This window comes from Arachis stenosperma, chromosome 6 (genome assembly GCF_014773155.1).
Source record: "Arachis stenosperma cultivar V10309 chromosome 6, arast.V10309.gnm1.PFL2, whole genome shotgun sequence".
In the NCBI taxonomy this organism is placed as follows: domain Eukaryota; kingdom Viridiplantae; phylum Streptophyta; class Magnoliopsida; order Fabales; family Fabaceae; genus Arachis; species Arachis stenosperma.
In genome coordinates, this window is record NC_080382.1 from 3,994,868 (window position 1) to 4,020,527 (window position 25,660).

Below are 25,660 nucleotides of genomic sequence, written 5' to 3' on the forward strand. Positions count from 1 at the left end.
TTAATAATTAGAGGCATGCTATATATACAAGTTTTTTTGACTTACAAATCTTACAAGTTAGCACAAGCTCAACAAAACACACGCGCATTATTCCCACATTCAAGAGTAAATATACGCATGTTATTCAACCACTTCCTTTTTCCAAAGCGCGCTACTCACCATGCATTATAAACGACTATTCTTCTTCTTCCTCCATGAAAACGAATTTCTTGTCAAATTTGTTCGATCTCCTTCGTGTGTTCTCTCTTCGCCTTTTCATTCGGTGTTTTACCTACGTTTATCACTGGTATTCTTGCTTCGTTTTTTTTTTTATTTTCATGGTTCCTGAAATCAAGTTTTGAAATCGTTTTGAAGATAATATAATTTCAAAAATACACCCAAACGATTACAGAAATGCATCCAAACCATTACGAAAATACACCCAAAATTGGTTGAATCATCTTCTGCTGCTTCTTCTTCATTTTCTTATTTCATATTCTCATAATTGTTTTTGGAGAAAAAAAATCAAACAAAGAAGAAAAAAATACATAATGTTACAAAATCAAAAGAAGAACAAGGAGAAACACGATGATGAAGATGAAACACTTCAAAAATGATTTCAGAGCTTGATGTAAAAAACAATGGAAATCGAGAATAACGAAGAAAAAAAATAGAGAGAAAAGCACGTAAATGAAGAAGAAGAAAGAGAAGGCAAAAAATTCGAAAAAAAAAAAAACGGAATCCTTTCAAAAATTAAAAATCTGTTAGAGACGCATTTGAGCGGAATCAGTTGTATGTAGAGATTAATCTTAATAATTATTAATTGAAGTTGTTTAAAGTTGATTAGTTAAAAGTTGTTTGCTTATAAACTACTTTTACCATTTTTTTTCTTTTTTTTTCTTTTCATATCATAATTTCATCCACTACTATAAACCACTCACCACTGTCGCCACTAGTCACCGTCGTCACCTCTAGCCACCCTAAATTCTAAATGAATCTAAATTCTAAACCATAATTTATAAATCCTCAATTCTATATCTTGATTTTATTTTATTTGACTTTCAAATATTTTTTTCTTTGAGTTTGGATGTATTATTGTTTTTAATTTTAAATATTTTGTATTGTTCAATTTTAAGTATAAATATTAGCTATAATGTTAGTTAAGAGGGATTAACTTTCAAGATTTTCTCCATATAAAATTTAGGTAAAATTTATAATTTAACATATATTTAAATCATCACACAAGGATAGAAATAAAGGTTCAGTTTCAAAATGAAGCTGCCGAGCTTTTTCATATTTTAGTGAAATCAACACTTATAAAAAGACGAGACCCCAGACATATTTCTGATCATGTTAGAGGCACCGCTAACACCAGTGCACCACCGACTCCTATAAACTTGCCACCACAACGGAAAATTGGTTCAAATATCAAAATACAGAAACAGAAAAGTTTTAGAAGCACCCAATGGTTTTTAATGTGCACCTCTCATCTCTCCCGCAAGAAAACACCAAACCCATTCAATGCTGAGTCAAACTCAGCACTCAAGACCACAAAATATCTTAGAATTTAACTGACATGTAAACACATTAAATTTACTATTAATTAGTGTGGTTACAGCACAGCATACATAAACCAAGTGAAGGCATGCATTTATTTCATTTCATTTATGTTGCAAGTATGGTAGAAAAGTCAAGGCAAATTAAAAAGTGGTCTTTGAAACACTCTCTCTATGTTGATTGTCTTTTTAGCCTTCATTCCCAGTTCCCATAAATCACAAGAAAGATTAAAAGCCAAACATTCTTCTTCAAACACACAAGTCTTTTGGCTTTTTCCAACCTAGCTAGAGGCTACTACTACTACTACTACTGATAATTTAATCTTACATTCATTGCGTACCTTCTTCTTCTCCTAACTAATTAATAAACTAAAAAAAAGAAGCCTAGGTAGTTGAATTGCCATGACTCCATGATCATTCATCAGCAGATTTGAGGTAAATTGTTTCACCACCTTCCCCGGTGTGTCCACTAGAGCTTCCACCACCACCACCGCCACCTCGACCTTCACCCATTTCTTGCTTGCTGTTGCTGCTGCTTCCAATTATGCTCCTGCCCTCCGCACCGGAGCCTCTCACGAAGTCAGGGTACCCTCCTCCTCCTCCTCCCATGTTTCCGCTGCTGGCTTCGCCGTGCAGCATGTGTAGACCACCACCACCACCTGAACTACTCATGCCGAGTTGGCCGTGGAGGCCTTGCTGTTGGAGCGCAGCGTATGGCTGCTGCTGCGCATACAAGAGGGAGGACCGTGCCGCCATTAGCTGCTGCTGTGTCATCTGCTGCGCCGCTGCCGCTGCCGCCGCCTGCTGAGCCTGCACGTAGTGTCCTCCCTGCTGCATCATCCCACTTCCCGGGTACTACATCATTAAAGAGAAAATACATGCAACCAATTTTCAGTTAGCCAGTTTTGCCGTTTAGGATTTATTATTTAAGATTTAGATTCAGAATCTAAATTTTAAGATAAACAAAATAATTATCTAGCATTACTCATCTTTAAATTATGATCACATATATTAATAGTTCAATATGAATGTACCTGGCCAGCCATGGTAGGTGGTTGTGGTTGAGAATCAGCTATTGCTGCTAGGTACATTAGATTTCTCTGTAGCCTTGCTTGGTTCCTGAATTATTATAAACCAGAATCACAGGATTGATAAAGATTACTAATTATGTAGAATACCTAGAGACTAGAAAGTGAGAGAAAGCATTCAACAAAAACCTAAACAGAATCCAGAACTAATTAACCAATAGTGTAATTATAAATTATAATTGATGGATGGTTCATTTATATTCATAGGGTAGCTCATAGGTGTGCAGCATATACAACATACTATAGAAAGTGGCGACCAAGATGCTAATAATTTCAAACACATCATTGCTGCCATTATTGAATCGGTCATATCACAGTTAATGAAGAACTGATACCTAAAACTTTTCCACCATATGCTAATGTCTTAGTTGTTGGCAAGGTTATTTCTTGAACATTACAATAATAGATTGGTGATAGCACTTAGCAAGCATAATAGAAACAATCTAGGTCTTAAGAGTATTAGTGATTCTTACTCAGCACACTCGCTGAGCTTGCCAGAACTTTGGCTTTCCACAATCTTAAGAATCAAGGACTTGTTCTCATCCAGGTACTGCATGAATTCAAAAGAATAATATCATATGATATAAATGCAGCGAAAATAGAAGCAAAGGAGAGAAACAAATAAAACAAAACGTCCTTGTTAGTTTCTACTATGTGTGTGTTGTCTATCTAGTATTTTATCTCAAGATACATATAATAAAGTGTAAACCACAAGGAAGGATAAAAAGCCTTTTAAGATATGTGATGTAACAAACCCTTTTTTTTTTACACTTTTTCATCTTGTTGTATTTATGAAGTAGCTGTCCTATTATTAGAACAAATCATTCCATTAGTGAAAAAGATTATAACTTCAAATTAATAATAATAATAATGAAAGTGGTATGTCAAAGATATATAGACAAGGTTAATGATGATGATGATAGTCTATGTTTGGATTGAGATATGATCTAAACTGAAGAGTGAGAGAAGGACACGTCATATATATGTAAACACATGAAGGAAGGGTGGTGGGTGGTGGTGGAAAAGAAAGAAAGGGGGGCAAGAAGGAACAAGACCCAGAAAGCAGAACCAATACCAACAAGTAGTAAGTGGTAACAGAAGCTGACAATGAAAAAGAAGTGAGCAGAAGCAGAATAAAGAAGAGAAAGAGAGAGTATTTATTAAAAGAGAAAGCAGAACACAACACAAGACCAAAAGTGGCATACAAAGAAAAGACCCACCAAAGCTGAGACAAAACAAACCCTCCTGAGACTGAGCCTGAACCTGAACCTGACCACAAGCAAGAAAGGGATGCCACCCCTTCCACAAGAGAAGAAAGAAAGGTGGCGTTTGAGTGGTGGGGAGGTAGAAGAATGAAGAGAAGAGAAGAGAACCTGTTGAATGTGATCAGTGGTGACGTTGTTGGGATAGTAAGCTGCCATCATGGGCTGCATCTGCATCAGGTGCTGCTGCATATTTTTATTTTGATAACACCCGCTAACTTGTTTATATATATATATACACAGGAAGACTTTCTTTTCTTTTATTTAGTTTTTCTGGGTCCAAAAGAAAGGTGAAGAGAGCAGAGAAGCAGAAGAAGCACAGGGACACCCCACCACCTGCAGCAAAGAGAAAGAAAGAAAGAAATAAAAACGCAGTGGTAATGTAATGTAAATGGGTTTTATTATCCCAGCACCTCGGCTATTGAAAATTGATGCTACCACACGGAACAAGGTAGGTTTTGGTGCATTGGGTTTGGCGCTGTGATTTTTGTTTGCTTTTTCACTCTCTCTTGAACTCCGTGTCCCTCAAAGTACCTCACGTGATCTCAGACACGGACCCTTCAAATAACATTTTCTCTTATTAATTCAAAAACATCTTGTCTCAATCCACATTTCTATTTTTTATTAAAACATTTCTCCGTCTTAAATTAACTTCAATTTTTTATTTCTTTTAATAATTCAGTAATTAATTTATAATTTTTAACTAATAATTATTTAATTAAAAATATAATAATATTAAAATAAATAAGCAAAAGGACGTTGGGCGTTGTGAATTAAAGATGGCAATGGGCGGAGGGTGGTGGATTTGTCCAGTTTGATCTGACCTATTAATGTACATGACGTAGGACTTGCGTAAGCAGATTCCTATGGCTTCTCACTCATTACGTCACGCGCGCTTCGTCCGACGCGCTGTCACACTCTCGTTATCTCCGCTCACGTTCCTTGACCTTCGTGCAAATCATTGTTCTCCTCCTCCGTTATCTCTCTCTACACATTCTTATCTTATCAATACCATCTACAATAAATTTTAAAACTGTTAATAATGGAGCTTAGCTAAGCTTACAACTGCATTTCTCATTTACCAATCAAGGAAACGTAACCATTTGTTATACAGTGATGTTCAACTTTTTTTATAGGACTATTTAATTTTAACGAATTTGAATGTGACTTGATAATAACTACTGTACAGAGTTGGATTAGTCAAACTACGTTGACCCCTAATTTGTCAATATACACGGTAAAATGAAATTTTATGTAGTACTGTATGTTATCAAAAGAAACTTTCTAAGTTTATACTGTGAGAGGTTTTTATTAAAAAAGAAAAAGAAAAGTTTTTAAGATTTTTATTATATAAACAAAATTGCTTTAGATAAATTTATTATGAAAAGAGGTGTATATCTTCTTTCAACTCTGAAACAAAGGCTTTATATGAGAAATATTTATTATTTAATATTAATATATATTTTAGAAAATATATAATTTGACTATCATAAATAATTTGGATATACAAAGAAAAAAAGATAAAATCTGATCGCAAGAGTAGATTTATATGAAATATAGATCAATAATAAGAAATAATAATAAAAAAACGAAAAGTATTCGGTATAAAAAATATCTAATGTAATAATATCATTTATTTTATATTAAAAATAAGTTAAATAATAAATATCGCATATAATTCAAAATCTTAAAGTATCAAATTAATAGTCTTTCGTTATGATGCACGAACACCAGATACGATATGATACTAGACACGTCGATACACATGAATTTTAAAATTTTCTTATAAGACACATGACACGTTTATATATAAAATATAAAATATCTTTAAATAAATCGTAATGATATTTTGATATTTTATTGATATTAAAATATAAATTAATTTTTTATTTAAAGTCTTGTTTTAATTATATAAAGTATTTAAAATATTTTTTGTTTTAATAAATAATAATATATACTATTTATAAATTTATTTCAAAAATATAGGTTATGAATAATATTGGACACACTAACATGCGATGGTATTTAAGTGTGTTTAAATGGGGAGTGAATCCTCTCTAGTGGAAAAAAAACTGGATGATGTCCGGTGTAGAATCTCATCCCTCATTATTTTCTCTTTCCTATTTAATTTTAGTCCCACTTATAGAATGAAAGGTGAGAGATCACACTTTATTCTCTCTAAGTGTTAAAAAATGGAGAGGATCCATTTCCGTCTAAATGTGTCCGAAGTAAATTTTTTTATGTTTTATTAAGATATCATTACACATAATACGCGTGTCGGATGGGTATCAATAAATATCGATCGTATTTAAAATATATGAGACACGTTGACACAAAAATTTAACAAAATCTCTCATCTTATAAAATTTTCACTTTTTTTATTTTTTAATTATTAAATTAATTCATTATATTTCTCACACTTACTACTTAACACAAATAGCATTTTTCATTCTTTAATTTATGTATCCAATTTTGGTTGGATAAGAAGTTATTGTTTTGTTTATCTTTAATTTAGATTATTTACATTGTGTTTGAAACGAAATGTTTATTAAAAGAACTTTTAACAAATTGAGTTTCTAGTAGTGATAGCAATAGCAAAACAGGATTAACAGTAATGGATTAGCAGAGAATAAGATTAAGGAGAGTGGAGAGGGAAGAGAATAATATAATTGGGTAGTGAATGTTGGTTTGGCAGAAAGGACAGTGGATAAGCAAGGCGAAAATCACATTACATTTCATTTCATTTAATTTGGAGATGAAAATGGGACCCAAAAGGGTTCACATGATAGATTTTGTAATAGATAGAAGAGAGTGTTGTCCAGTCAATATCCAACTGTATTATTAATATGAATCATGAATATATACAAAGGTCAAACTGAACTCAACTCAAACTCGCGTCTTTAGCCCTCAGAACTCAGAACTCAGAGCCCATACATATAACATATCATATGTGGGTCACACATATAACTGCAACCCCCCCAACAACTAATGTACATTAATTCATACATGCTTGATGCATGCTTTGCCCCTCTCACTCTCATTCCATTCCCAAAATCATCCATTTTATTATTCTTGTGAAACCAAACAAAAATAATATCATTTTGAATTATCATTATTATTATTACAAGATGCCATATGTAATATAATGGTTGTTCTGAGTACTACACACTGTATTGTATTGAGTAAGTATTGACCATGAATAGAATCAAATAACGATGATGATGACTAAAGCAAGGTGTTTCGGTTCTTCAAACATGATGGGTGGTTAGGATGTCTCAACTCTCAATTGCTTTCTCTGCTTAAATTTCAATTCTGTCTTCTCAATCTATTTTTTGCTTTTCCCCACTCTATATATGTAGGTCCTAGCTTTCTCGTTATCCTCTCATTCCAATTTTAACTACACACAATAATTCTTGAAAAACTTTTTTTTTTCTACTTTTTAATTTTTTCACATTAATAAATGTTGACCATATAAAAAAATCATAGATATTTTTAGAATATGAAAAAAAAAATCGTATTCTAATTTATCTTTTAATAGTATTTTCACAGGTATGTCTATTGTGTAAGAAAAAAAATAGTCAAATTCACTAATATATTAAATAAAAAAATAAATATGACTAATATTTTATTAAAATGGAGAATTTATTAATATTATTTTGAATATAATACAGACAATAATTCTAATGCACTTCAAAAAATACAAGTGTAGCAGTCGTTCAAATTTAAAACCTAAATTTAAAATCTTAAATTTTATAGCCTAAGTGGTAAACTCTAAATTTTAAATTCTAAATCATAAACTTTAAAGTTTAAATTCTAAATTCTAATTTTTAAATTTTATGATAAAGTATATTTATTTTTGTCATTAAAATTTGTTAAATATTTTTTAAAAAAATTTAAATTTTATTTTATTTTAATTTTATTCTAAAAATTTTTAATTTGCATTAAAGATATTCTCGATGACTAATTTTTCAAAAGATTTAGGATCAATTCAACAACAATTACACAAAAACAATCTTCAATACAAGCAAGCCAAATATAATTGTCATCATTTTTGTTGGATTGATCCTAAACTTTTTCAAAAATTTTGCATATTTGATACAAATTAAAAATTTTAGGCACAAAATTAAAACAAAATAAAATTTAATAATATTTTTAAAACTTTTGACAAACTTATAAGACAAAAATATATTTTACTCTAAACTTTAAATCCGGATAGGGATAACAATGGATCTCCATGGGCGGAGACCCCTCCCTCACCCCACCCCATTTAAATATCTCGTTCCCGTCCCATTTCTTTTATGGGTCCCATTTATTTTTTCCTGCAGAAGACGGATACATACCCACGAATACGCATGGATATTAAGTTCTTAGAAAATTTTTAAAAAAATTAACACAGTCATAAACAAATCTAATACAATTCACCAAACATATTAAATTAAAACACAATTTCAACATAAATTTAATATAATCAACAAACACTCAAAATATCTAATATACAAATTAAAATAAAATGAAATAGAAATTTTTTTATAAATATTAGAAATGAATTAGGATTACATACATAACTATATATATACACATATATGTAGAACATTTAAGTAAATTCTTCTTCGTATGGATTTCACTAGTTTTCACGAAACAGGTACTTCAATCCCTGCTTCTGTTCTCATTTATTCTCGAGACAGATCCTCGTTCTCCTGAGGGTTTTGCAGGTCCTATACTCTTCCTCTTATCACGGGTAATCTCCACGGATATTCACATGTGCGAGTTTTTTGTCATCTCTAAATTAAATCCGAGTCATTGATATAAAATATAATAAATAAAAAGTTAAAATTTATTTATAAGGATTAACTATAAAAAACGTTTCCGAATTATTTTGACATTGACGTAAATAACTTTCACTTTTACTAACGACAAAAATATCTTTAATAATATTAAAAATGTGTCAAAAATACCCATCTGTAAATGAAGATGCAAGCATGGCATCCATTTTTATGAATGTCCTTAAAAAAATCCCTAAAATTCTCAATTTCCCTAATTTTCCTAATTTAAAATTCTAATTAATTTCCCAAATCATAATAAAATCAAACCTCTGCTCTACTAGTTCCACCTTGACCATTCTTATCTTCTCTCAACCAGCCGATGTTCTTGTCTTCTTTGATTTTTTCTCTCTTCCAATAATTGTCAGTTCTATCATTCTTCCTCTCCATAAGCCTGAAATCATGATTTCACTCAGTTTATCAAAACTCCGTCGTTGTTGTTGCCTTTCCGTCGGCTTCCTCTTCTTGTTGCTGTTGCTTCACTTCATGCTCACCTCCACCAGTAGTCATGCTCATCTTCTAGTTATGGATGTCATAGTTTTTTTTAGAGAAAGTTTATGGGAGCAGTACGTTTATTAAAATTCGGCCAGTATTTAACCAGTAAAAATAAGTGAATAATCTCATACCATTAAATGTAATCTCATACTATTAAAAACATTAATGATGGCTAATTGATGGATACAAATCACAAAATCTATTGACCCTTAGTACTCGTATTTTTCTTATTCTATTGACCATCGCATTCCAGATCTGTCGTGCTCACATTCTAGTTTTGGTAGTCCTTTTCTTCTTTAACTCTTAGCTTGCTGTGGTTTTAGCTTTTTGTTGATGGTTGTGTGTTGTGGCGATTGTTGGTTTTTATGTTGGGCCGGAGATGTGTTGTAATTTCTGATTTTTGATAGTGTTGAAAGTGACGGTGGCTTTGACTTGGGGAGGAGAAGAGTAGGATAGTGGTGCAAAGAGAAAGAGAGGACAATGACGCATATTTGGGAGAAGGAAAAGAAGACGATAAAGGCGTTGAGAAAAGAATAAGATGAAGCTCTAACAACAATCGTGGCTATGGCGTCGCGATGGTGGAGGATTGAAGGCTAATTTAGGAATTAAGATTTTTATTGAGATTCAATTAGAATTAGGATTTATAATTGAGGCCTGTGCCACGTCATCCAATTCTGTTAATGAAACATATTTCTCTTTACAATTGGATACTTTTGACACGTTTTTAATATTATTAAAGATATGTTTCTCGTTAGTAAATCTTAAGGTTAGTTATATCAGTGCCAAAATAATTCAACAATATTTTTGGTAGTTAACTTTCTACTTAATTAACAAAAAATACAACAATTTTTACTTACGCATTGTTTAGTTTAAAGAAAATTGAGTGGAAAGAAAATGTAAGAATGAAAAATGGATGAAAAATTAACTTTTTTTCTGTTTGGATCAGAATAGAAAATTGGGAGAAAAACAAAAAAGTGGCACGGAGGCCATCGAAAACCTTTCTTTTCGGATATGAGATGAAAACTGATAGAAAACTATAAACAATGGTAAAAATATAAATTTATCCTTCGTATAAACAATGGTAAAAATACATTGGTATATTATTATTTATATATAATATAGGGAAGGGTATTAATGTAATTTCATTTTGTTATGATTTTCTCTCTTCTTACTTTTTCTTCTATCTAAACAAAAGAAAAATTTTCTCCTATTTTTTTTTCGTTCATTTTTTTTTATCCAAACAATATAAAAAAAATAAACTTTTTTTTATTTTCTTTTTTTATTTTTTTTTCTCTTATTTTTCATCTTCCATCCAAAGTGTTAATAAAAAACATGAGTCTCATACATATAAAAATATATTAACCATTTAATATTTTTCTATTTTAAAATAACTATTATTTACAGAAACCGAATAATAAAACGTACACAAATAGGTTTGACACAGTTTTAAAACTTACTACTTTTCTTGAGCTGTGCATTTGGTGCAAAAAGCTGGTAAGTTTACCAAAAAAAGAAAATAGTTGAGTGAACAGAGGAAAGCCTTGTTTGTACCAAGAAAGAATTCTTACAAAGTCCGTTGTTAAATAACAGTTGAGCACTGTACGTAGTACAATATCATTGAGAAGAGTGCCGACAGAAAATTACGGACCACATAGGTAAAGTACGTCCATACTATAAAAAATATCTGTACAAAATACTGTATAAATATTAATTACTTACCATAATGTAACCATTAAACGTATTACATACACTTATTTAGTAAAAATAGTTTGTATGTTAAGGTTAAATATTTTCAACTACGTCTAAGACATTTTCTATATAGGCCTAAATGCATTTTAGAAATGGATTGTAATATATTCAATTCATTATATCCCGACATCCCGTTAAATTTGACAAGAATATATATAAAGTCCTTATACACTATAAATATAAGATGACATGTATCACTTTCAGCCGACTCATATATTATATTTAAAATAAAATAATAAATAAATTTTTGAGAATTTAATTTTAAAAAAAATATGGATAAAATAAATTTCGTCAGAATAATAGATATGAATACATTATCTTTAAATTAATTTCTATAATTAGAATAAAAAAATTTAATTTAAACTAATTTATCTACGTTTGTTTTAAAAAATTTTATTATTAATTTTTTTTTACAAAAATATTATTTATACATTAAAATCAACTACTAAAATTAGTCATCAATATACTTGTATATAAATACATGTGTAATTTAATTTATTTTCAATATATATTTATATTCCAACATATATTTTATACTAATAATTGACTTTAATAATTAATTTTAGTATATATATAGCATAACTTTTTTTTTTGGGTCACTTTACTCTTATACTTGATTGGAAGCTTTCGTTCTCTTACAAATTAACCTCGCCGAATCCAAGTATTTCTGAACAAGTTGTATAAGCATTAATTATGTATGTAGTATATTTTTAAAAAAGCAAAGGAACACGTAATGAAAATAAAAAGTGAAGAGTATAATAGAAGAACACGTTGAGTAGATTATAATACAAGAATGTTGTAATAAGATGACAGCTATCTAATGTTGAGTATTGATAGCACGCTTTAATAGTTTTTTGAATTTCTTATTTGACGCATTTTCGTTTTCGTGTTGTTAACACTACTACTATGCCAATATCGTTTATTTGAGGCTTGTTCTTAAATGAGGTTGCAATTATATACATTGTTTTGGCTCACTTGCTCTGCGCTTTGGCATGTGACTTGTTGGAGCTAGATGCCCCCACATTGTTTTGACACTTTCTGCCTCCTTTCCACATTCAACATTGAATGACGAGATGAGGTTACACACTTATACTACTATTTCGAATGTGTTGAGACATGTGTACTTAAAAAAAAAATATTGAGACATTACAATAGGTGTGGTCAGTGATTTATAAATAGGCCAGTTTTCTAGTGTCTTATTTTTCATACTCAAATTGCTAAATTTGGCTTCATATATGATTTTTGAATATAAAATTATTAATAAATCCTTCATCCAACAATTATAATTTACTAATTTATAAAGCTTGTTATGTTTTTTAAGTCAACATCCAAATTAATTCCTAAAAGAATTTAAATTGGACATTTTGATTTTCAATAAATTTTTATTATTTTAAGACATTTTTTATACGAATTAGTTCTTTTCTAAAGAGATCTTATTTGTTTTATATTGACATTTGTTAAGAATCTAATTATCTTATAACAGGATTTCATTGAAAGTTATTGTCCAATACATATGTTAAATATTTTATTTTGAGTGATAGAGAGATTAAACTGTTTGACATAAGTAATTTTAAAAAAATTTGAGTGTATATTCTACTTTTTTTTAAGAGTATAGCAGAACAATATTTTGTCTGAACAACGTATATAATAGGTTAAAAAAGAAAAGTTAATTTGAATTTTAAAAATTAAATTTGGAATTAATTAGGTTTAATCATAATTTTAATTTTTTTATTTTTGCCGCAACCGCTTTCTCGCAATCCTGTCACTACCGTTGCTGTATCGCGACTCCAATGCCCCCACAACTGCTATCTTACCTCGTTATTTGTTTCTTATCCACTAAGTCGGATGTTCATTTTATTATGTATACCATTTGGGTGAATAAAGCAAAGCGGCACGCGATGGAAGTAGCGACGACACAACGCAGCAACGTGAAAGCAAGGGCAGAGGTGCAGTAATGTTGGAGCAACGGCGGAACAAGGCCTCTGACTCGGCAACAGTGCAACGTCACAAAGGGGAGAAGAAGACGCGCAGCAACAGCATCGCTTGTAGGGAGAACAGGGACGGCGCAACGCATAGGAGAAGAAGGTGCAATGGCGGCGTCGAGAGCAAGGGGCACGACATACACAGGGAAGAAGAAGGTGGAGCGCTGCCGTGCGACGCATTAGAGAAGAAGCTAAGGCGCGCAGCGGTGAAGTGCATTGGTGACAGCACGACATGGAAAGGAGAGTGAAGCGACTGCTGTAAAAGTAGAAAAAAGTGGAAAGTAAGAGGTAAGAGGTAAGAGATTAGGATTGTGGTAGATAAATTTTGGATAGAATATTTTTTGTTTTACTGGATCTAAAGTGCAGTCTATTGTTCATATAGTCCCCCTTTTTCATTGTCTACCTAACAGAATTTTTTTTTTTGGTAACAAATTCGATAAGCTATATTTTGACAATGTAGCCAACAGTTTATAAATAATAAAAGAGAGCAGTGAGCATAGCATATATATTTTTAGATATTGATAAAATTTTTGGTGTAACAATTAGTTATTAAATTTTATTGTATTTTTTAAAATTTTAGATGCAAAACAATACATTCCTACTTAAAATATACAACATACAAAGAGCATATTATTCCGCTTCCAAAATTTAAAAAAACACCGTAAAATTTAATAATTGAGTATTATACCAAAATTTTCTTCAATATCCACAAAAAATTAGCCCGAGTATGGGAGGGGTAAGTAAAAGTTTGCATAGTGAAGGAAATTAGTTGGAAAGAGTACAACGGAAAAAAAACAGTGCAGTAGTGTGTACGTGGTTAGGTTGTTGGAAAACTCTCATCCCATGCATGTGTCATAAAAGGAATATCTAGGGGAGCCAAATGACATCTATCAAGATATGAATTTACAAGTACATTTTCTTATCACCCCAACAATAACTACTTAGCTATATAGCTTGACCCTAATTAATTAATTAATACAAATTTGATGTATAGCTTGCAGGTTCCCCCTCTAATTTAGTTTACTACTATCAAACTAGGCTGCAATATGTGTATCAAAATATATACATGTGTGTAACATGTTCTATTGACCTCAAGTAACATTTTGTGTGAAAAAACTGAAATGGTCCACTCGTAATAAACATTTATTATTAGTAGCTAGCCAGATATTGACAAGTTTGACTACATGAGAAGTTGCCCCAATGTATTCAAATATATATCGAAAAATATTATATGTATATTTTTTTTACATAGTCTTTATCTTTAAAATTAAAATAATTGATAATAAATGAAAAGAAATTATTTTTTATACCATAAAATAATATATATAAGTTTACATAAAAATTAGTATAAATATCATTTCTTATATTATAATATATATAATATAAAAAATGTTTTAAATATTTTCAGAAATATTAATGTTTTAATAATTTTAATCATTAATTTCAATTATATATTTTATAACAAAAATTAATCGTTAAAATTACTAAAACATTAATATTTTTAAAATACTTGAAAACATCCTTATAATATAAGAAAGTCAACGCTCACTTTTCTTCACAAATTAAAGTAGGAATGAATTAAAAGTGAAAGTCAATTACATACTACAATTATAAGCATGGATGATGCATCATGCATGATACAAGAAGAATTTGACACCTACCTAAAGTACAAATACCAATAAGTATATTTCATAATCCTCTATGCGGAGCTTCAAAGTGTATATAGCAGAAACTGTCATCAAATACAGAGAAATGAATAATGAATGGGGTATGTATATGCATATGTATGTTATGGTATGATGATGATGAATTTAATTCGAAGGTGGGCCAAATTTGAAAAGAAAGGGGCCTGCAAAGTTAATTTGGGTTTGACCTGTGGGTCCCCTTGGGCCTTGGCTTTGACTCCAACAACAATAAATTAGGAACATGTAATTCCTTCTTCTTCAGTTCTTGTTTCCTGTATTACTAGAATAAGTGATATTCATTATATCAAAACTTTATATTCAAAAGATTTAGAGTTCGATTGTTTATAAATTTTAAAAATAAAAAAAATAACATAAAAAAATTTTAAAAAAATTATACAAAAATTAAACACACACAAAAAATCCTTACTTAAGGAATGTTGTGTTTGTTGTTCTCATTTCTCAACACAATATACACCTTTCTTATGTTATAAGCAAGTAGGGATGATGATGAAAATTAAGCGACAGATAGATTTATCATGGTTGTGGAGTATATTTATAGGGCTTAATTGACGAGACTTGTTGAACTGTTTTGATGATGAGTAATGATGAGTTGACCAGTTAGAGACAGTGGTCATAATAGAAAAATAAAAGATCGAGTACTTTGAGGTGAAAGTAATGATGTATCTTAATGAATCAATTATAGTTTAGCATATTAATTTAAACATTTTTATATTCACACTTTAAATTGTCACTAGTATATGTTAGATTGATTAAATTAAATTTAGACAAATCAATTGATGGAAAATAATTTTAGTATTTCATTTCATGCAACGAGACTTCAAAAACGAGTCTTTCAATTTTCACTCAAGTTAAAATTTGGTCCTAGAATTATGTTGACGTAGATAATCAGTGACACATGTCAGAACAAAGTGTCAGTAAATAACACTGACATGTCAAAGCAAACGATAGTATCACGTGTATTAACATGATTTGTCCACGTGAAAACAACAATACATAGCATACTAATTTTAGGTCACACTTCTCTAAAATACTCACATTGATACAAGAATACGCGAGATACACAAAACAATCACTCTTACGTACATGTTATCTTTTACAAATGTCAAAACTGAAGTATAAAAATTTTATCCTACATGAAAACCATGCAAACTCAGTGGAGCAAAATGCTCCATGAAAGCTAACCCCAAATAAAAAAAAATGCAGGGGACAAATGAAAAACAAAATAAATAAATAAAAAGCTCTCCATATATAATTTGAAATCCTGTTTCTATTTTACCTTATTTTGTGAGTGGAAGCAATAAGCTATTGTTACTGTACAGTTGCAACCAGTCTCTGGTAACCTGGTTTACTAATGTACAATTTACCTTCCTCCTGATCACTGAGCACTGCTCTATGAATCTGTAAAATGTTTAAAAAAAACATAGGTTAAATATTTTCTATATCATGCCTAAAACTTTGATATAAGTCAAACCACATATTTATCATGCACAAGTTAATTTAGAAAAGCAGCATGCAGCAATGTAACTAATTTTAAGGGATAAAAAGGAAATGCTTTGATTTCTTGTGCAATAGTTAACAATAATTACTAACCTTAAATACAACATCAAACATCTTGTTGATCAATTTCTCTAATCCCGATTCGACGTAACTGTTGCAGATGATCAGCTATTTCCTTTAACAATTTAAGTCCTTCATCTCCATTGCTTAGTAAGTTCATACTATGCTCAAGGAAACTCAGGTCTGCCTCAAGAATTTGAAGCCTTCCAACGAAATTATGAATCACATTTCCAGTTGAAGCTAAATCATTATTTCCACAGAGCAAAGGGGAATCACCATTTTCGTCGAAATCTTTAGGTTCCTTGGATGAGAAGTAATCACAATCCTTGGTATCTGAATTCATTTTTAATATGGAAACAGAATCTGGCATCATGAGACTGCGGTCTAACTTTTCGCAGTTTACTGGGGATTCCTTTCCAGAACTTTCAGAATTGATGCACTTCTCCTCTGAGTGATGCATATTCAAGAAAAGGTAAACTTGCTTCTCCAGCTTCTTCAACCGTTCCGAAATATACAGCCTTTCCTCTTGAAACTTCAATGATGAATTTTTCACAAGTTGAACATTTTCCCCCTCCAAAGATGTGACTAACTCTTGAGCTTTGTCAGATATAATAGGATTTTCAGTAACTGATTTTCCAAGAATACTTTCTTCGCTTTCGATGGCAGAACATTGTGAGTTATCCAATCCAATATCCTTCACCTTCATCTCAAAGTTTGTCACCAAAACATTTTCATTCGTTGATTCATCAGGGAATTTCTTCCTATAAAAATCAAGCTTTGCTTCCAATTCCTCAATCTCTCTGTCCTTCTCAGAAATAGCATCGTTCGCCTTTTGCAAAGCGTCGGTATCATACTCTGATTGCTCATCCATCACTCTTAAATACTGCAAGGCTTCCATATGTAATGCTGCCTTTTCTTCCTGCAGCCTTGTGATCATGGCTAGTGCTTGATTAGCAGCAACTGCAGAAGCATTTCTTTCTTCCTCCAGCTCTTTATACAAAGCACTCATCAGTTTCCTGTCATGATCAACTTGCCTTTTTAGTCTGTCAACCGCGCTTTCACCTTCGATTTCACTCACAATGCTTCCATCCAGAGACAAGCCGGACTCATTTCGCTCGAGTGATATCATCTTTTGAAGTATCTGCATTCCGGTAGAGTTAGAAACATCAGAATTCTTCATTTCGTCACTGTTTATAGACAATCTGGGACTGATATCATTCATAGACAGATCAGTTCCTCGAGTGGCAGAGAATTGTGACAACATCATCTTCAAATCTTCGCTAACTCTTGTAGAATCTTTACCAAGCCATTGTTCAGCAAGAATGCCGGATAACTGTCTTCCTTTGTTACCAACAGCTAGCTTATAAGCATCACCAAGATCCAATATAATGGGATTTTGCTGAAAACTGTCACTAGAAACCGGGTTTGGTTCAGAACCTGCTTCGGATGTTGTTTGCTTATTGCCTAACTTGATGATTTCCTCACAATCCATGGCAGATCTTTTATCAGATGCTAGCCCAACTTCATTTGTTGTCAATTCATCTATAAAAGTATTGCACAAAATGTTCATTGTAAGTACCAAAAATCATGAACTTATGGCCTAATATAATTAGACATTAAAACTTTTAGACATAAAAAATGAATATAGAGTTACTGACTATTTTATTCATTCAGAAAAATGATTTGGTTAAAGTAGGCTATAAACTATTCATCTTCAATCCTTCATCAGCTAACAAATTGTGATGCACCCCTAAATTATTCAAACAGAAGAGTTCCATGGTACAGAAAACTAAAAGCTGAGAATAACTTACAGCTTTCCTTTGATACTGTGGTAGCATCAGCATTTTTTTCAGCCTGTTGCCAATCAAGTTCTTCTTCATTATTCTCACTTCCCATTGCTTCTGATACAGATTTTATAGCATGAGTATCCGTATTTTCTAACTGAATTTCCGGCTCTGATAGTAATGGCTCAAGTGGAGGAGCTAAACTCCTGGGCTTCCCTGAAGCCTTATTTAGATCAATGATGGTAGGCTCTATGTCTTCACATGGTAGTTTTACATCTTCCTTGGTATCATCCTTTACAGAAACTGGTATATTGGTATCGTCATCTTCGGATAAGGGAAGTTCAGATTCAGACTCAGTATCAGAAGTAACCTTGACTTCTGTATAACCTACATGAGACAAAGGGTCAAGCTGGCTATTTCTAAGGTTTGAAACTCTGAATGATACTGATGGTTTTGCTCTCCTTTTCTTGTCATGTAAATTGTCTCTAACAGCTTCTAACTCATCAAGATCCACAACTTCAGACTCAATTGACTTACTGAAAGCCAATCTTTCATCATAAGAATTGAAAATCCTTTGCTCATTGCAACAAGAACACCGTGTTTCAATCCGGTCACCAAGTAATAGATCCTGATCAAACCTGGAGGCAGATTCATCCCCAAATTTACCTACTAAGTTGCAATTTTCAGCATTGGTTTTATTGATGTTAGCAAGAGAAAAGAGGCAGTTTTGGCAAATTCCTTGAACATTAACAAGCTTATCATGCGCGCGACAAAGAACCAATGAAGAAATCTCCAATTTATGAGCACTGCAAATCAATTCCCAATAGAATCCTGTTTTCTGCTTTCCTAACACATGATCAAGCCTTGAACAAAAGAGGCATGGGGTTTGCAATTTGCAGTAACTAGCAAACTTTGTAATGACATAAGAAAATACAGCATCAACAAAAAGGAAAAAGATCAGAAACCATTCCAGCAATGCCGATGCCAATGATGTGCTAAAATTTCTGGATAACATGGCAGTTGACACTCCAGAAGACGCCATTGAATCAAGGGAGCAACCAATTTCTTGAAAGTTGAAACAGATCAAACTTGATACCAAATTTCAAGGCAAAAGACAAAACTGATTGCACAAAAAAAAAAAGTTAGAACATAGAAGGATTTATTCAGCATACTATAAGATCAAAATTACACGATATTGATTGATAATTTGATATACAATGAACACTAAACAGTCCCATTGAGATGCTAAATTAGAAACAAACGAATCAATATCCAGAAAACCCTGAAGAAAAAGAAGTCATTATTATTATTATAAATCATACAACTATGATCAGCTGCAGAAACTTTAAACAGTATAAACGTTACATACAAGATAATAGATAAATGAATAATTATGGGAGATAGAGAATCACATCAACAAAGGAGTTATATTTATTACAGAAACTGAAAGAATATAATTATATAACATCAGAGAAGTATGATAAATACCTTATTGGAGTGATTAGTAATTATTATGTGTCATATATGTATGTGTAAATGTTGAGTCCAATCAGATTCAGAGGCATCAAGAGGGTATCAACACTTAGTATGTGGCGATGGTTGGAGCTTAGTGATGTACAAAATAATCAACAAAGTAAACCAAAAAGAATCAAACCCAAAGTTTGAAGCTTTCCAACGTAAATCCACGCACACACACATTTACTTTCTAGTTGAAAAATAAAGTAAAACAAGCCGACAAAGACAAAAAGGGTCTTCAAGAGTGTTGAGAGAGAGAGAGAGAGAGAGAGAAAAATATTCAAATACCGGAACTACCCCGGAAAAACATTGACTAGGAGTCTAGAAGTTATCTCTTATGTCCCATTTTGGTAATTGTATCAGAAAATAAATAATAGTAGTAACAATATTATAATGAAAAGAAAAAGGATTGGGACACCAATTTTATTCTTCCACTCATCCTATTTGTTTTCGTTTACATTCAAATCAATCACTAAAAATTAATTATCGATATAAAATATATATTAAAATATAAATATATATTAAAAAATTTAAATTATATATATTTTTTATATAAATATATTAATAATTAATTTTAATATACGAATAGTATTTTTGTTAATTTTAATGTCTGATTTGTGGCGCATGGAAGATTAGAAAACAAGGAACCTTAGGCTATAGCTATCTATGAACAGAGAACATTCCCGAAAGTAACAAAGCAGTTACAGGTGGCCCATCTCTTTCCATCTTCCATTCCAATCATATCAATATTTACGGAATAAAATGCAAGAGATCAGAACATACCATGACACGTACATATTAGTTTCAACTATGTAAAAGGTTGAAAGGAAAAGGTCAAATCATGCAAGAGAGCGAGTGAGCTTGAATATATTACAATATTTCCAATATTTTTAAAAAAATGCAGAAAACACTTAAGAACACGTTTAATTGAATAATTTCAAGAGATTAAATAATTGTTCCGTTATTATTCGTATGTGTTATAACTATATTAATTATAATAATGAATAAACGTTGTAAGGAAGTAATGGTAAGTTGAAAGCCGAGATTAGATATCAGATATGTCGGCTATGTGTAGATGGTCGGCGTGAACTTTAGCAATGTGAGCTGTGACTGACTAATCTAATCATAGTAATACCGACCGAAGAACTTGCTGACTTGGCGTTTTCAAGAATCACAATTATGGTTTATGTTCTTATTTACTGAATTATTATACTCATTCTAGATTTATGACGTATCTCTTTCTTTAGAGTTTCTGGCTTTAAATTTAGGCATTTATTGTTGTGTAAGTGAATAAACGTATCAATGACTTTATATTTATCTAGTACGTAATTATGGACCCCCTGAAAGAAATTGCACTTAATTGACGCAGAGCGAGTATCATCATATGGTCATAGGTGCACCAACTTTCCAAAACAAGTAAATAATACATCAGGCCATGGATAGTGTGTGTAGCATTTCCAAATGACTACCAATACAAACAGAAAGCTAGTGCCATACAAAAATCACATTCATAAAGATTCAGGAAAATGGAGGGAGGAAGAAAAAGAAGCATAATTTAGCAGTGCGTCCTAATGTTCGTCAAATTATTACATAAATCAGTTCTACACTTTCAACAATGAGCAGATTTTGTAGAACTGCTCAGCTCAATAGCCATAGTTTGCACCATAAACTGAGCCATAGCCTCCGGTATGGCCTTGGTTGGATGGTGGAGATGCATAAACAGAACTATGAGCCTGATAAGAATTATATCCTTGATCTGCACCAGGTCCCCCTGTTTGTGGCTGCTGCCCTGTTGCTGCTGCCGCCGCTGTTGGCGCTCCAGCTTCCGCCATAAAATTCTGCACCACAAATTCATAATCACGTTGCTTGATTCCCATGCAAACTAATTAGGTTAAAATACTTATAAATCAAGCTAAGATTATCCCAAAGCTTAGAATATCTTTTACTTGAAACCAAAAAGATGACCTATAATGTACAAAGCTCCCACGTGGTTTGGGTGCATAAATTAAACCGTTAAATGCAGGATAAGGAGGATTACCTGTATCAATTGCTGGGCAGTTTGGACTTGAGAAGCGGTTCCACTAATTTCAACTGTCATCTCTCCCGGAACACCTCTTGTTTCTTGTATAGTAACCGTAGCTCCACTAGCCCGTCTAATGTAACTTATATTTGCTCCAGCTGTTCCAATAACAGCATCGGCATAAGATAGGGGAATTTGCATTTGCTGTGTGATCTGACAAAATAGCAAGTGCAAAATGAGGTCAACAAAAAGATGTATTCACTTTTGGAGAGTGCAAGAGACCAAATTTGCAATTAGTAGGTACCTGAGTCACTATGGAAGGTGCAGATTGGGTATTTGAAGACGCATGAACACCTATTGAAGAATCTCTTCCATAGGCAGATATACCGTGATGGGGCTGTTTCTCCACTGGAGGTGGGATTTCAGCTGGGGGATAGTAACTATCAAGTGGTCGCGGAGGTGGCATGTATTGAGGAGTAGGTACAAAACCAGGACCTCCACCGGCATTTGGAGGAAGACCCTGAGGTGGACCCCATGATTGGTGAGGTGGCATGTGCTCCACTCGATGAGGATTTGCCATTTGCATCTGGAGAAATAACAGTTTATGTAAATGCCTCAGTTTGTCAAAACGATAAATTATTCGGATAAAATCACACACTTACATTCATTTCAAAAATTGGAATTACAGAGCGATCAACTAAAAACTTCTTTAGATGGGATGCAATAAGTTCAATTGCCTTGTGAACCCCAGTGGGATCCCCTAGTACTTCAACCACCCTATCATCTTGAAGAGCAAAAACAGGAAGATCTTCTGCAGAATAGTAAGACAAGTAGACAACCATATGCTTAGCAACTAGAAAATGTCACAGCCTAACCAAGGACTAAAGGAAAAAACACAGCAAAATATGTGAGAAACCACCATAAAAGTTCATGGATAGAAAGAATTCTTTTGTTTTGAATTTTTCTTTTTTTTTTGGGTGGGCGGTGGGGGCAGAAGAAACATAATTACGCAACAACACATAATAATAATAATAATTAACAAAAATTTTAAGAAATATAACGAGAACCTGCTCCAAGAACCCTAACTATACAATTTGATGCTTCTTGGATAGATTTTACAGTTCCTCCTTGCTTCCCAATTAAACTTCCTGCTTGTGATGCTGGCACCAATAGTTTTGTAGAAACCTTCCCGGCCACACCTGAAGAAGCATGGGAGAAATCATTCTCTAAACCATCAAGAAGCCTCTTATGAACTCTCAATAACCCATCCACAGCAGGAGGAAGAGATGAATCAGGCTCGTCTTTTCCTGATACCATTACCTGATCAACGTGAACAAAAATCATCATCCTAAACATTCTGTCCAATGCTTGCAAAAAAAAGAAAAAATATATATATCTTTAACCAACAATAAAACACACCAACCCCAAGCATGTTGCATGCCAGCTAAAATCTCAACACAAAAGCATACAAGAAACGATTTTCAATGATAAAATTTCAATAGTTTAGAGGATTTAGAACAATGGCTGATCCACCTTCTAGTATATTTTCTTTCCCAACTAATCCTTAACTATCCTCACTTGTCAGCAAAATACCAGAAGGAACAACCTTCCTCAACCATATTTATGATATCCCTTCCCTCTACCAATGTATGGAATAACCCCTAAGGCCCTAATGTTCCATTAAGAAAAAAAGTTACTATTTTTGTTTGATCAACTAAACCAGCTAATATTTTACATTTTACTAAATCCAAAGCTTGCAAAAGGTTGAAGTCTCATAGTGGAAAATAATCTTTATAGTTTACCACTAATTTGTAACATAACACAAGATGTAAGACACATGTCAAAGTGGAAGTGCCTTCTAATTCTTCAATGACCAAGTCTTGGTTTAGTATAATGCATTTTAGCTTGTTATAGATCAGTATGGCAAGGATTTCTATTGAAGAACTACTATGAAAAACTAAAATCATTAATACATAGCGAAGCTCTGTGTGTTAAGAGGAAAATTGATTGATATAGTTAGAACTTAGGTAGTTTTTTAATCCTTTTCTTTTAATCATATGTATGATAATAAAAATACTTCAGTTTTAATACATGGTGATTTTAATATTGTATAAGAGCTGGCAATAAGCTGTTTTTTCATTGCTTGCAATCTGCTTGAGGCAAGACATCAATCATCGAGGTTCTGAATTTACCAGATGAAATGCAGAGCTTCGTGGTACTTTGGTACAAAATGTCTACAAATAAATAAACTTTTCAGCACTTTGCAACGCTCAAAGCTGATCCTTGCATCTGGATCTTTGGTTCTTCAAGATTGGGATCTAAATGATGATTGAGTCGTTGCCTTTAAAATTGGGACATTGAACCTGCACAGATTCATTTTCTGTTAGAATTAAATTAATATTTTAGGGATTCTTGCCAGCATTGTTCTTTTTGGAATTCGCTTCATTTGCTTTGTATTGGTTTCTTTACTATTGTAGTACATTTAAGCAAGGTTACCCCTTTGACCATGTGAATTTTCTTGGTTGCTTTTATACTTTCATGTAAACATCTACCTACTAAAACATAAGACTGAAATTTTTTATTAAAGATTGACAAGGAGACAGAGCCTCACTCTGTTCTCCTCTCTAACATCTTTGGCAAACTTTCAATCACATTAGATAATGTTCCATTTCTTCCAAAAGAACTATGCTTGTAGTATGTAAATGAACTGTGTTTTTTGCCCATTATTTATATTCTAAGTACTTAGAAGCAGTTTGGGTGGCAGATTACGTAATTTATCTAGAGTCTTACAAAGTTACATAGTTACATGTCAATTCACACTCTTTTTTCTTTCTTTCTTTTTTTCTGCTATATATATTAAATCAAGTAAAAATATTAAAAAATGATAAACCTGAATTTATAATTGCAACATGCAAGCAATAACCACAATCACTAGTAAAATCCATGGTAAAAAATTAGATAATATCATCACCCATCAACTGCTCTAATAACCAATATCATCAACCAAATGGAGCAAGGAAAACATCAGAAAGAACAAATAAGAGATCCCATATCAATAATTCTCCATCAATAGCAATTAGCTTAAGCAACAACAAAACCATCCTTCCAGGGCAATAATAAAGAAGCTTGAGCTTAACGAGTCACCAGCATGCATTCAAGTTATTATACTTCCAATTGATAGAAGGGAAATTAGGATTACTTACAGCCCTTTCAGAAGTTCCAGGAGGACCATCAAGAATCTTAATGCGAGCACGTGTCTCCTCCACAATCTTCTTAATGAACTCTCCTTTACGTCCAATAATACCTCCAACCTTCTGCGCAGGAACTAACATACGGAACACACTCTCGCCTGGCCACCCGGGCCACTTCTTCTCGCCGCCGCCGCCATCACCACCAGTTCCCCCTGCTGGTGCTGCTACTTCTGGTGGTGGTGCTGCTGCTGCTGCAGCCTCCGCGACGGGCTCCTCCTCCGCCACCTCCTGCCCTTCGTTTTCCTCATGCTCCACGTTCTCTATCACTTGGTCTTGGTCTTGGTCTTGTTCTTCCTCTTCCTCTTCTTCCTCCTCCTCATGTTCCTCTATGTTCTGATCAACTTCAGCATCAGCCATAGGGTTTCACTGATTCCACTACTACAACACAAACAATATCGTAAAGAAATTTGGGGAAAAATCAGATGCGAGAAAAAGAAATGCCAGCTAGCTCATTGTCATCAACCAAAGAATAGAAGTGAGTGGTGTTGTTTAAAACTACCTTGGTTACGAGCTGAGGTAGAATTACGACAAGAGGGATGGAATTGGGGAATCTAGGGTTTGGGGTTTTGGAGAGAGAGTGTGGCGCACCGGCGATGGTGCTATTGTTGGGTATTATGCTATTATATCTTCGGGAACTCTTCTAACAATATTATATTATATTGATTATTGATTAATTATATAAACTTAAGTAAAAATACTTTAATAAAGACCAATAAGTATAAAATTATTTTTTAATTTATTTTTTTGAAAGATTAAATATTTAAAATTCAAATTTAAGATTTAAAAAAAATAAAAGATATTAATTAAAAAATATTAACTAAACTTAATAAAGACTCTTATTCATAAAATATTAATTTTTTTATGCAGTACATTTAAATTTATTCGCGCTAAGTGCA

At 32.4% G+C, this 25,660-nt stretch overlaps 3 protein-coding genes across 5 annotated transcripts; all 3 read right to left on the reverse strand.

Moving 5' to 3' along the window:
- Positions 1-1,614: 1,614 nt before the first annotated feature.
- Positions 1,615-4,414, reverse strand: LOC130933260 (GRF1-interacting factor 1). 2 transcript variants are annotated; one of them, XM_057862821.1, is made up of 5 exons: positions 4,299-4,414; positions 3,997-4,221; positions 3,097-3,173; positions 2,570-2,654; positions 1,615-2,390 (listed from the first exon to the last, which is right to left on the reverse strand). In XM_057862821.1, the coding sequence occupies exons 2-5, from the start codon at positions 4,075-4,077 to the stop codon at positions 1,950-1,952; spliced, it is 684 nt and encodes a 227-aa protein (XP_057718804.1). In that variant the 5' UTR covers positions 4,078-4,221; positions 4,299-4,414; the 3' UTR covers positions 1,615-1,949. The 2 variants fall into 2 exon arrangements, with proteins under 2 accessions (XP_057718804.1, XP_057718805.1); XM_057862822.1 differs by lacking the exon at positions 4,299-4,414 and having other exon boundaries at positions 3,997-4,291.
- An 11,155-nt stretch (positions 4,415-15,569) lies between these two features.
- Positions 15,570-19,669, reverse strand: LOC130936827 (myosin-binding protein 3-like). Its single transcript, XM_057866987.1, has 4 exons — positions 19,467-19,669; positions 18,006-19,098; positions 16,228-17,736; positions 15,570-16,035 (listed from the first exon to the last, which is right to left on the reverse strand). The coding sequence occupies exons 2-3, from the start codon at positions 19,018-19,020 to the stop codon at positions 16,241-16,243; spliced, it is 2,511 nt and encodes an 836-aa protein (XP_057722970.1). The 5' UTR covers positions 19,021-19,098; positions 19,467-19,669; the 3' UTR covers positions 15,570-16,035; positions 16,228-16,240.
- A 1,207-nt stretch (positions 19,670-20,876) lies between these two features.
- On the reverse strand, positions 20,877-25,395 carry LOC130935941 (flowering locus K homology domain). 2 transcript variants are annotated; one of them, XM_057865876.1, is made up of 7 exons: positions 25,264-25,395; positions 24,717-25,139; positions 22,581-22,833; positions 22,176-22,324; positions 21,818-22,099; positions 21,532-21,726; positions 20,877-21,331 (listed from the first exon to the last, which is right to left on the reverse strand). In XM_057865876.1, the coding sequence occupies exons 2-7, from the start codon at positions 25,119-25,121 to the stop codon at positions 21,137-21,139; spliced, it is 1,479 nt and encodes a 492-aa protein (XP_057721859.1). In that variant the 5' UTR covers positions 25,122-25,139; positions 25,264-25,395; the 3' UTR covers positions 20,877-21,136. The 2 variants fall into 2 exon arrangements, with proteins under 2 accessions (XP_057721859.1, XP_057721858.1); XM_057865875.1 differs by having other exon boundaries at positions 24,717-25,142.
- Between the last annotated feature and the right edge of the window lie 265 nt (positions 25,396-25,660).